We start from the raw sequence: 12,589 nt of genomic DNA, 5'->3' as shown, positions 1-12,589 counted from the left end.
TTGGCCCTTAGGCTCTTTTATATCGGCCCTTAGGCTCTTTTATATTGGCCCTTAGGCTCTTTAAGTTGGGCCGATTCGGCCTCTAAAGCGGCTATAATTTTTCCCTCTTTTCGGCTAAAAGACTTAGTGAAAATTTATCTATGCTTAGCATGTGTTTTTTGTACCCGTTGGGTTTTTCGAAGGTTTGACGTATCGGAACCTTATTAGTAATTTGTTTATGTAAACATAATCAAATACCTCCTGAGGTTATTTCGAAGGCTGATGTTATCGAAGCCTTTAAATTATTCGAGGGATGATTTTATCGAAGCCCTTTATCTTTTGCTTTTGCCGAGGGTAGCCTGATTTAACCGATATTTTCAAAGTGTTTGAAGGCCATTAATTTTATGGCGGAAGTCGGACGTCTCCGAGCCGCATTATTTCGGCCGTAGCCTTTGGGTATGTCTCTTGGACTTGTTTCCGGATAACCTTTCGAACTTGTTCGAAAGGTTAGTCCCCAAGTATGATGGCTTTGGCCTTTATATCAAGGGGGTGCCTCTTTGAGGTCTTATGAGTTTGAGTTTTTGATGACTCGGATGTGTTGAGTGTCAATGACAGTCCCCGAGTATTCGGGATGTATTTGCGTTCTGGCCCTTGGGCTGTTTCTCGTAGAATTGTAAGTGTAGAGCTCGTATAATAGTAGACTTCTTTGAGACACAAAGTGTTTTGATATAGAAGGGATGCTTTTTTGAATAATTGATACATGCGTACATGTTTTGCTGTCCTCGGCTATTCTATATGGGCACAGTTCATCTGACCGTTTGGCCCATTACAAAGTTCTCCTATCGAGGCTCTCTTAGGCGTGAAGTATTTTCCTCGAAAATATAACCTCCGAGGGTGATGCCCCCCAGTATTCGAGGTTGATTGTAAAGAAGCCTTGGATATTGTTGAGTTCTCCTTAGGTAGCATATAGTTTTTGCCCCGTTAAAAACCTCGCTGGTAAAACCCATTTGGGACAAAATTTGATCTAAGGGAAAAAAAGTGCAACGCAGGCTTTAAAACCTAAGGCCTTCGTATAAAAAGGTGCCTTCGATAGCTTCGATCGAACACCTGCAATGAGTTAGTTTCAAATTCAAATGGACAAGAAAGATACATTCATACCTTAGTAATAGTATCTTTTGAGTAATGATACATTCCAATTGTTCGACAGTTGTTCACCTTCCATTGTGCTACGTTTGTAAGATCCTTTACCGACACCTCCGAGTACTCGGTACGGTCCTTCCCAATTCGGCCCAGTTTCCCTTCATTCGGGTCTTGAGTATTGAGGGTGACTTTCCGTTGAACTAATAAGTCCTCGATTCCAAAGTGTCGAAGGTTGGTCCTTCTATTGTAGTATCTCTCGATTCTTTTCTTCTGCGCGGCCATCCGAACAAGTTCTGTTTCTCGTTTTTCATCTAATAGCTCGAGGCTAGTGTTCATAGCCTTGTGATTTGATTCTTCCGATGCATGTTGAAACCTGGCGCTGGGTTCTCCAACCTCGACAAGGATAAGGGCCTCGGAGCCATATACTAAAGAGAACGGAGTAGCTCCCGTGCTAGACTTCGATGTTGTTCGATATGCCCAGAGGACCTCATGTAGAAATTCTCTCCATTTTCCCTTTGCATCATCCAACCTTTTCTTCAGGTTTTGAATAATAGTTTTGTTTGTTGACTCGGTCTGTCCATTTCCAGTTGGGTGGTATGGTGTTGATAAGATCCTCTTTATTTTATGTGCTTCGAGGAACTCCGTTACCTTGCTGCCAATGAATTGTTTTCCATTGTCACATAAAATCTCGGTAGGTATCCCGAACCGGCATATGATGTGGTCCCAGATGAAGTCAATAACTTCTTTTTCTCTAACCTTCTCGAAGGCCTATGCTTCCACTCATTTAGAAAAATAATCAGTCATGTCATGCTCTTTAAACGCCCTATAAGAAAAGAAGAAGAAAGAGGCTTAAGTCATCGCTTCCAATCCGATAAAGGGCTTTTTTCTTTTCCACGAAAGATAAACAAAATAAATTTAGCTTTACGTGGGGCCGTTGGTAGAGGGCCGACTATGTCCATTCCCCTTTTCATGAAAGGCCACAGAGATAGGACCGAGTGGAGTTGTTCTTCGGGCTGGTGGATCATCGGTGCAAATCGTTGGCACTTGTCACATTTTTTGACAAATTCCTTAGTATCTTTTTCCATGCTGTCCCAGTAATACCCTGCTCTAATAATTTTGCGAATCAAAGACTCGGCGCCGGAGTGATTTCCACAAGTACCTTCGTGGACTTCACGTAAAACATAATTGGTATCTCCCAGCCCTAAACATACCGATAATGGCCCATCAAACGTTCTCCTGTATAATGTTCCATCTTTATCTAATGCAAACCTAGCAGCCTTGGTTCGTAGGGCCCTCGATTCTTTATGGTCCGATGGGAGTTTTCTATCTTTCAAATAATAGATATATTTATTCCTCCAGTCCCAAGTCAAACTTGTTGAATTTATCTCGGCATGACCCTCTTCAACCACAGACCTCGATAACTGGACGACAGTCCCCGAGATGATATCATCTTCTTCGACCAAGGATCCTAGATTAGCAAGTGCATCGACCTCGCTATTCTGTTCTCGAGGCACATGATCCAAAGTCCACTCCTTGAAGCGGTGCAAAGTTACTTGTAGCTTATCCAAGTACCGTTGCATTCTATCATCTCGAACTTCAAAACTTTTATTTACTTGGTTTACCACCAATAGTGAATCGCACTTGGCTTCAATGACTTCTGCTCCCAAGCTTTTAGCTAACTCGAGACCTGCAATCATGTCCTCATACTCGGCCTCATTATTAGTCAACCTAGAAGTTTTGATAGATTGCCTAATGGTACCACCCACAGGTGGCTTTAAGACAATGCCAAGCCGGGACCTTTCACATTCGAGGCACCGTCCCTAAAAAGGGTCCATACCCCCGATGATGTACCCGATCTTAGCAGGATTTCTTTCTCCACTTCGAGTACGAGGGTCGGCTTAAAATCGGCCACGAAGTCAGCTAGGATTTGCGACTTGATGGCCGTTCGGGGTTGATACTCGATATAGTACCCGCTAAGTTCGACGACCCATTTGGCCAATCGTCCCAATAGCTCGGTCTTATGCAAAACATTTCGAAGGGGGTAAGTTGTTAATACGCATATGGGATGACATTGAAAATATGGTTTTAGCTTTCTAGATGCGCTTATCAATGCAAGTGCTAATTTTTCTAAGTGAGGGTATCTAGTTTCAGTATCTCCTATAGTTCGGCTTACATAATAAATAGGGAATTGCGTACCTTGCTCTTCTCGAACTAGTACCCCACTTACCGCTATCTCGGATACTACCAAGTATAGGTAATGTTTTTCATCTACCTTCGGGGTGTGAAGCAAAGGTGGGCTCGATAAGTATCGTTTTAATTCTTCCAAGGCTTGCTGTCATTCCGAGGTCCATGTGAAATTATTCTTCTTTTTAAGCAAGGAAAAGAACCGGTGACTTTGATCTGATGACCTCGAAATAAATCCACCCAAAGCAGTTATTCGTCCAGTCAGCCTTTGCACGACCTTCACACTATCCACGACCGTGATATCCTCGATGGCCTTGATCTTATTGGGATTAATCTCGATACCCTGATTCGAAACCATGAAACCGAAGAACTTACCCGAGTCAACTCCGAAGGCACATTTCTCCGGGTTAAGCTTCATGTTGTACTTTCTCAAAATTTTGAATGTTTCCCGCAAATGAGTTAAATGGTCCTTTGCGCGCAGGGACTTAACCAACATATCATCAATGTAAATTTCCATTATTTTACCTATCTATTCTTCGAACATTTTGTTAGCTAGGCGTTGGTATGTAGCTCCTACATTTTTAGCCTGAAAGGCATTACGTTGTAACAATAAGTTCCAAATTTAGTGATAAACGAAGTCTTTTCCTGGTCCTCCGGGGTCATCTGAATTTGATTGTACCCGGAGTAGGCGTCGAGAAACGTTAGGATCTCGTGGCCGGCCGTGGCATCGATCATACAACCAATGTTTGGCAGTGGGAAAGAATCCTTTGGACATGCTTTGTTTAAATCCTTATAATCTACGCACATTCTAGGTTTATTTCCTCTTATAGGAACTACAACTGCGTTGGATAACCATTCGGGGTATTTTACCTCCCGAATAGACCCTATTTTAAGGAGTTTGGTTACCTCGTCCTTTATGAATGCATGTTTCACCTCGGACTGTGGCCTCCTTTTTTGCTTTACCGGTTTGAACCTGGGGTCGAGGCTTAACCGATGTGTTGTTATTTCCGTTGGAATCCTGTCATATCTATGTGGGACCAAGCAAATCAATCCATATTATCAACAAGAAATTGAATGAGTTTTTTCCTGAGTTTGGGGGTTAATCCCGTTCCCGGGTATACCTTTCTCTCGGGCATGTATTCGATCAATATGACCTGCTCCAGTTCCTCGATAGTTGATTTGGTTGCATCGGACTCTTTTGGAATGATGAAGGTTCGAGGAGTAAGGAAGTCCTCTTCCTCATCTTCGATTACCTGTTGCTCCGATTCCGTCGAGGCTGGGGGCGATGATTGCTATTTATCCGCATGCTTACCTTTGATGCTCGATTTCTCCGAGGTCGAAGGCTCTGGTATCGGTGTCACTTCATCAACTGCAAATATTTCCTTCGCAGCATGTTGCTCTCCGTAGACCATTTTCACACCATCCTCCATTAGGAACTTCATCATTTGATGAAGAGTTGAAGGTACCGCCCTCGTGTTGTGTATCCATGGTCTCCCGAGGAGTGCATTATACCTCATGTCACCTTCGATGACATAGAATTTTGTATCTTGTATGGTCTCGGCTGCGTTGATTGGCAGGATTATCTCCCCTTTTGTTGTTTCGCTTGCCATGTTAAAGCCATTTAAGACCGGGGATGCAGGTACAATCTGATCATGTAGTCCGAGTTGTTCTACGACCCTCGATCTAATTATGTTCGTTGAGCTACCTGGATCCACTGGAACACATTTAACTTGAATTTTATTTAAAAGGATAGAAATTACCAGGGCGTCATTGTGCGACTGAGATATGCCTTCTGCTTCCTCGTCATAGAATGATAAGGCATCCTCGGGCACATAGCTCCGAATCTGTTTTTCTCTGGTGATCGATACCTTGGTGCGTTTGAACACAAGTCTTTACGGGACATCGACACTGCCAACGATCATGTGGATTACATGTTATGGCTCTTCCTGCTCATTTTTTCTTGCATCTCTCTCCCTGAAGTGGTTTTTAGCTCCATCACTGAGAAATTCTCGAAGGCGGCCCTCATTGAACAACCAAGCTACCTCCTCCCATAACTGCCTGCAATCTTCGGTCCTGTGGAAATGTGTGCCATGATACTTACATATTAGGTTTGGATTCCTTTGAGAAGGATCAGTTTGTATGGCCTGGGCCATCTGGTATCTTTGATTCTTCCAATAGCTGACATAATCCCTCATGCGTCTACACTGAAATTATACTCTGACAATCGAGGTGCCTCTGCGGGGTCGGAGTGCTTATCTAACCCGCTCTTACTCATGAGCTCTCGAGAGCTTTGACCTCGATCATTTCTCTGATCATTTCGAGGAGAGTTACGACCCGAATCGTTGTTTCTCCGATCGACATATGGCTGATACCCTCCCTTGTTCGATCTTGATTCCCTGTCTGTATCCCTCGGGGTTCGGTTGCCAATCTATTAGGATGAACTGAGCCCGAGGGGGCTCCCAACTGGTCGTCCTCGACCCTGATCTTCGATTGGTAACGGTTATGTACGTCCGACCATGTCACGGCTGGGTACTCGATCAAATTCTGCTTTAATTATCGAGACGCGATCGAACTCCTCTCGTTCAAACCCTACATAAAAGCTTGTATCGCCCAGTCATCCGAGACCGATGGTAATTCCATTCGCTCCATCTGAAACCTAAACACGAACTCCCTCAACATCTCGTCGTTCCTTTGTTTTATCTTGAATACATCTGATTTCCTCGTTGCCACCTTTATGGCCCCGGCGTGTGCTTTCACGAAGGCGTCTACTAACATAGCAAACGAATCAATAGAGTTAGGAGGCAAATTATAATACCAAATCATGGCTCCTTTCGACAAAGTTTCCCCAAATTGTTTCAACAACACAGACTCGATCTCATCATCATTCAGGCCGTTTCCCTTAATCCCACAAGTATACGAGGTAATATGCTCATTAGGGTCGGTTGTCCCGTTATATTTGGGTATATCTGGCATGCGAAACTTTTTAGGAATAGGCATCGGAGCCGCGCTTTGAGGGAATGGTTTTTGTGTGAACTTTTTGGCATCTAAACCCTTCAAGACTGGAGTGCCCCCGGTATCTGGTCAACACGGGAGTTATAAGTTTCCGCCTTTTTTTCGTTGTCTTCAATCTTCTTTTCCCCGGACTCGATCCTCCCGGTGAGCTCTTCGAGCATTTTTATAATAGTGGGGTCAGTCCCCGAGCCATTTTCATTTGACCTCTCTGGGCTGGTTCAACACGTCGAGTGTTTTCCGGTTCAGCTATACTCCGAGTTTTGTTCTGACTCTGAAGTTGAGCGATGGCGATTAGCTGAGCTTGCAGCATCTCGAATATCACTTGGAGGTTGACTCCCCCATCTCCCATTCCTGGTGTTCCTTGGCATCCAGATCGGGCTTCCCTGCGTACACTCCTTCCGGGGTCTGTGCCTAGATCTGCATATAAAGCAATGATGCGAACTAACGTCAACTGGTTCCACATTTGGCATTTCCCTTGGGTTTATCGGTGGTACACCGACCCCTACATTGTTGTTTTCCCTATGAAATTCAAGACCTTCGTTGTCATGAATAGGTGTATTTTGCGAGTTTGACATGTTTAATCCTGAAAATCAGAAAATCTTGACAAGAAAAAGTGTAAAAATAACGTGTGTAATGAGAATCGATAATGAAATAATCACTATTATCTTTAGCCCCACGGTGGGCGCCAAACTGTTTACCTCGAAAATATGAGTAACAATTAAATTTGATTTGTGGTTTTAAAGATATGTGATTTAGTTCAATACAATTAGTATTCAAGAAGTATAAAGTATAGATTAAAGAAATGAATGAATGAATCAAACCAATGTTACCAAACAGTATCGGCCTCGAGTTTGGTGACCTCAAGATGAACCAAGAACAATAAAATAAGAACAGTAAAGAGAAAAGACAAGTCTGATGATCAATGAGCCAGAAAGATAAGATAGTATATTCATTGCCAATAATTAGATGATGTTTACAATGATTGGGGTCCCCTTTATATAATAGGGGAACCCTAAATAAGGTATATTTCCATATACAGTAAGGAATCTTATTGGGACAGCTGTCTAACCGCCTAGTACGGAATCATACAATTCTATTCTGGGATTTACGCCACGATTTTTGGGACGTGGCAGGAATCTCGCTCATTCTGTTAGAAATCCATAATGGTATTATTTCGGGCTCGAGCATACTCGGCTTCGGTATTCATCGTACTTCAATCATCGGGCCATTGCATCCTATCTTCGAGCTCGAGTCTGGTCCATCGGGCTCGAACTCGACCTTGCCTGAACTCGGTCTTAAGACGATCCCTCGAGCCTATTGATCGAAGGCATATGATTTTAACCGTATACACTAATGAAACAGGAGAAGGATATATTTTATGGTCAATACAGGTTGTAATATGGTGCTTTGTATAGCAGAAAATTTGAGAAACTTATGTGTACGCCAATGTGTTCTTGAGATTTAATCAATAATGTCCAATCGTATAATTAATTTGGAGTCGCTTTTATTAAGAAGAGATTACCCCGTAATATATGAGATTTTTCAGTGCAAAATTTAAATTTAACAAATTCTCAACACGGATATCAAATACCGAATGGAAAATCAAAGAAAAACCCTATACGAATAACCACCGTCTAAATTGTTCAGCGCAATTCTCAGACCATCTGGAAAAGGAAAAGGTTATGCTTTTTAACAAACATGGATTAGTTTTAAAAGTCTAGAAGGTGTTGTAAAAAGTAGAAACATCCACTTGTCTGAATTGTTATGAACACAGTGTTGATAATCATGATTTCCAACCCTTAAAGAAGTTAAGCAATCATTATACTTGCATTTAGATTTGCGTGTTTATGTTCGAATCATCTAGGTTAATCTCAAGTACAAATTAAGTGATCATCAAGATATTAAGGCAAAAGTGATAATCCTTTCATCACAACTCACAATATTACACCAGAAAACTGATGTATTTTATCAATAAGGTTTGTGATGGGTATTATAAGGCAAGTAATGCAAGTGCTTTAGCCCCAAAATTTTAAGGATCTCATTTTTCACTAGTAATAGATTTATGAATTAATTTATTAAAAAAATTAAATATTTTAAAGTAAAAATAGTATAATTGTTTTAATAAAACTAAGAAAAGAAACTTCAGAATATATTTAAACAATTCAGAACGTATGAAAATATTTTTGGTTTCCTATTTAGAGGTTAAAAATTTGATATAACTAGGTGATGAGAATTTAAAAAAAAATATTGCCTTAACCGTGAAAAATCTTAAATTATAAGTCACTTTGATATTGATGGTTTAGACTTATCCTTCAAATTAAAAGTGTTAAGAAAAATAAAACAAGTAAAATGTAACTCTAGTCGATATACTTAATCGGATGAAGATTTGCTTCTTTTTCAAATATATTTATTTCTTATAGAATAATACATGTGTGTGTGTATAGTGTAAATGTTCAATAGAAGAAGCAAGTTATAAATAACTCCGCATCTCAAAAAGTTAGGGAAATATCCAAAATATGTAGTCTTTTTGAAAAAGGAATTTAAGGTATCTTATCAAGATATGACTTTAAGTCACGTTGAGACGTACTATGTGTTAGAATGGTATGTACTTTTTATTCTTAACCAGAAGTTTCAGCCTAATGTATGAAATCGTTTTTGTTATGCAGGATTTTACTCTCAATATGAAATCTCTCGACGTAAATTTAAATATAAACGGTACCTAACATCGGGTGCGAAAAAAAAATAAAGAACTTTCACTCATGAACAGTCCCTTTGGCCCTACATGTACCCTTTCGTCACTGTCCTACTACATTTTTTTTTCTTTAAAATTTTTATTAGCTAAATAGCACTACTACTATTCTGCTAAAATACGCTTTCCCACCATATCTTTGAATTCTTTATAAACAGCTAAGAAAACCAAAGTTAAATTCATTCACCTCTCTACTTGAACTGTTTCTAACCTTTTTCCCTCTGAACAAAAATGGGAATAATTCCATGTCCTTTGCCCTGCCAATCCAAGAAAAAATCAACAGATTCTGATCAATCTCATCCTACATATCTTCACTCAGATTCTTCTTCTTCATCATCATTAAAATCATCTAATTCTTCCCTTCACTCACAGCCAAGTTTACCATCAGTTCCTTCTTTAACTCCACCTTCTACTCAAACAGAACTTTTCTCAAACACCTACTGTGCAGCCACTTTTAAAGGCAATTCCTCTTATATTTTCTGCCTATCACTCTCTGGAAAATACCTTTACACCGGCAACTCCAACGGAGAAATCCTCTTATGGAACAGAGATCCTTTAAATCATTCAACAGAATACATAGTAGTAGCACAGAGTAGCAGTTCTGTTAAATCCATAGTCATTTTCGGGGATAAGCTCTTTAGTGCTCACCAAGATCACAAAATTCGGGTCTGGAAAATTGACAACGACGCACCAAATCAGAATTATAAGTGCATGGCCACTTTACCGACACTTAATGATCGGTGTATGAGATTATTCAGCGCAAAAAACTACGTTGAAGTCCGCAGAAACAAGAAATGTACGTGGGTACACCATGTTGATACAGTTTCAGCTTTAGCCTTGTCAATAGATAGTTCACTGCTGTACTCTGCATCTTGGGACAGAACTTTCAAAGTTTGGAGAACGTCGGATTTCAAATGCCTTGAATCAGTCTTGAACGCTCACGATGACGCGATAAACGCAATAGCTCTATCGAAAAATGGGTATGTCTAGATATTACAAATGAAACGTTTTTTTTTAATTCCCACACGGCAGTATTCCATTAGGATCCCTACTAAGTAAAGGGAAACGGGGTAAAAATGGGTCTAATTAAATAAAGGATATATGATCAAATTCATCCTTAGGGGCAAAATGGATCAAATTATATCTCTCAAACTCCAAATTTTTTGGATTTAGATTGCATTTTGACTAGTGATTACACTATTTTGACATGTTTTGGTCCACAAGTTTTATTGGGTCATTTCGAGTTTAACCCGTTCAGTCAAGTCAACAAACGGATCATAACTCAATCAGTTTAAACTTGATTAGAATTAGATAGGTTACTAAAAAATTGGTTGATTTTGTCTTTCAGGTATGTATATACTGGTTCAGCAGACAAGAAGATCAAAATATGGAAGAAAGAAGAAGGGAAAAAGAAATTACACAGCCTTGTGGCAACACTAGAGAAGCACAAATCAGCAGTGAATGCTTTAGCTCTTAGTACAGATGGGTCAGTTTTATACTCTGGTGCTTGTGACAGATCCATAATTGTATGGGAAAAAGATAGTGGTGGTAGTGGAAAAATGGTGGTGGCTGGAGCTTTAAGAGGACATACTAAGGCAATTTTATGTTTGGCTGTGGTGTCAGATTTAGTATGCAGTGGATCAGCAGATAAAACAGTGAGAATATGGAAGAGAGGAATTGGAAAAAGTTATTCATGTTTGTCAGTTTTTGAAGGACACAGAGGTCCAGTCAAATGTTTGACTGCAGCTTTAGATAGTAAGAATAGTAGTAGTAGGAATAAAGATGATTTTGGTTCTGGAAATTCTTATGTGGTTTATAGTGGTAGCTTGGATTGTGATATTAAGGTTTGGAAATTTTGGGTTCCATCCCTATAGAATTTATCTCTTTGATATCTTTGTCTCTTGTTCAGAGCCTCACACAGTTACACACTTACACTACAATAATTTTTTGTACATAGAAATGAGAGAAATCTTCATATTACCTTCTTTTTTCTTTCATTTCAATTTTCTGTTCTTCTTCTTTTTATATGAGCCTTTAGCCTCACATATCTTATTGACCAGTTTGCTTATTAACCTATGATAGATATAAGCTCAAACTTGTATTCATAACTCTCAGTACTTCTGCAAAACATATTCAGCTTCACAGTATTTAGTTAAACTTCAAGTTGTGTGTTATGAAGTTGGTGAGTTGATGGCAATTACCAATTATATGTGTATCTTTGAGGTCTATGAACTTCGCTCTAGCCTATTATAGGTAAAAAAAATATTTATTTGATTTACTATAAACACAGAAGGGGAGCCTTGGCGTAACTGGTAAAGTTGCTGCTTTGTGACCAGGAGTTCACGGGTTCGAGCCGTGAAAATAGCCTCTTGCAGAAATACAGGGTAAGGCTGCTTATGATTTACTATAAACACTGAGTGTGAGTAAATGTTACTCATTTTATGCTTACGAAGCTGGAACAATATCTTTTAAAAGAAAGGCAATGAAAGTTTTCGCATTCACTGCTCGTAAGTTGCATTGATTTGTCGATAGCCTCATCGTCACCCATGAACTAGATATTTTTGCGTGTTTGATCAAAGTGGTTAACAATTTCAAAGTTCTATAACCTTCTACTTATTGTCAAAAGAAAAAAGAATAACATTTTACCAGGACCAATCACGAATAAAAGAAAGAAGATTTATATTTGTTACTTGGACCATAGCGACCGGAAGTGATCTTGACATGCATTTTAAGCATTTAAATTTGACAATTGGTAGAAAGAAGAGATTATGAAAATTACATCTCACCAAAAGAAGTGTTTTTTAAATATCATTTCCTTCTCCAGGTGATTCAAACACAAAATTGTTTATACCACTTGCCATCTTCAGATTAAAATATTGATTCATGATTAAATATCCACCTAAGTTTAATGCGTTTCTTTATAGGCTAATGAGATCAGATCTCCTTAATTCATTAATCGATTCGAAGTTAGGCTAAAAACAATTTCTCCTTACAATTTTACCTAGTAGCCCTTGCTGTAGCATAAATATGAAAAATTAAAAGAAGTCGTCATACTTTAAAACTATTTAGTAGATAAAGAATAAGCAGATCTTTAAGCAGGGGTGGATACACTTTTCGTCAAATTTTTTATAATATATATACATGTTTATATATATGTATGACACCGTTTATGATTATACTAATTCATTCATTCATTCATTTCTTTAGATGTTAATACCGCTTATCAAAAATTTTGTGTACGCGACTGACGTTAAGAGACAAAGAACAAAACCCATGATATATACTCAAGAAGAAATAAAAGCTTAATAAAAACATTTAGAAGAAATAAAAGCTTAATATAAACATTCTTCTTATTTTTTATTTTTTTTTACTTTATCTACAATTTACCAACCTTATATTTCGTGTGCACATATTAACCAGCCACGTCGATTGTAAGTTGGTTAAAAAGTGCTCAACCAATCTAATTGTGCCGCCATTTAGATCAATATTTTATTTTATATCCGCCTTAACATAGATCATATATTA

General features: G+C 39.1%; 1 protein-coding gene across 1 annotated transcript; it reads left to right on the top strand.

Moving 5' to 3' along the window:
• The first annotated feature begins 9,216 nt into the window (after positions 1-9,216).
• On the top strand, positions 9,217-11,055 carry LOC109241350 (E3 ubiquitin-protein ligase TRAF7-like). The gene is made up of 2 exons (XM_019408085.1): positions 9,217-10,044; positions 10,413-11,055. The coding sequence occupies exons 1-2, from the start codon at positions 9,296-9,298 to the stop codon at positions 10,936-10,938; spliced, it is 1,275 nt and encodes a 424-aa protein (XP_019263630.1). The 5' UTR covers positions 9,217-9,295; the 3' UTR covers positions 10,939-11,055.
• Positions 11,056-12,589: the final 1,534 nt, after the last annotated feature.

The sequence above is a fragment of the Nicotiana attenuata genome, unplaced genomic scaffold (genome assembly GCF_001879085.1).
Source record: "Nicotiana attenuata strain UT unplaced genomic scaffold, NIATTr2, whole genome shotgun sequence".
Lineage (NCBI taxonomy): Eukaryota > Viridiplantae > Streptophyta > Magnoliopsida > Solanales > Solanaceae > Nicotiana > Nicotiana attenuata.
This window is presented reverse-complemented; position numbering and strand designations above follow the sequence as displayed.

What these genes read in the sequence shown, in the direction of transcription:
- LOC109241350 (XM_019408085.1), top strand. Translation starts at nt 9,296, where the DNA reads ATGGGAATAATTCCATGTCCTTTGCCCTGCCAATCCAAGAAAAAATCA. An exon ending in ATAGCTCTATCGAAAAATGG is followed by an intron (nt 10,045 to 10,412) that starts GTATGTCTAGAT and finishes TTTGTCTTTCAG; the next exon opens with GTATGTATATACTGGTTCAG.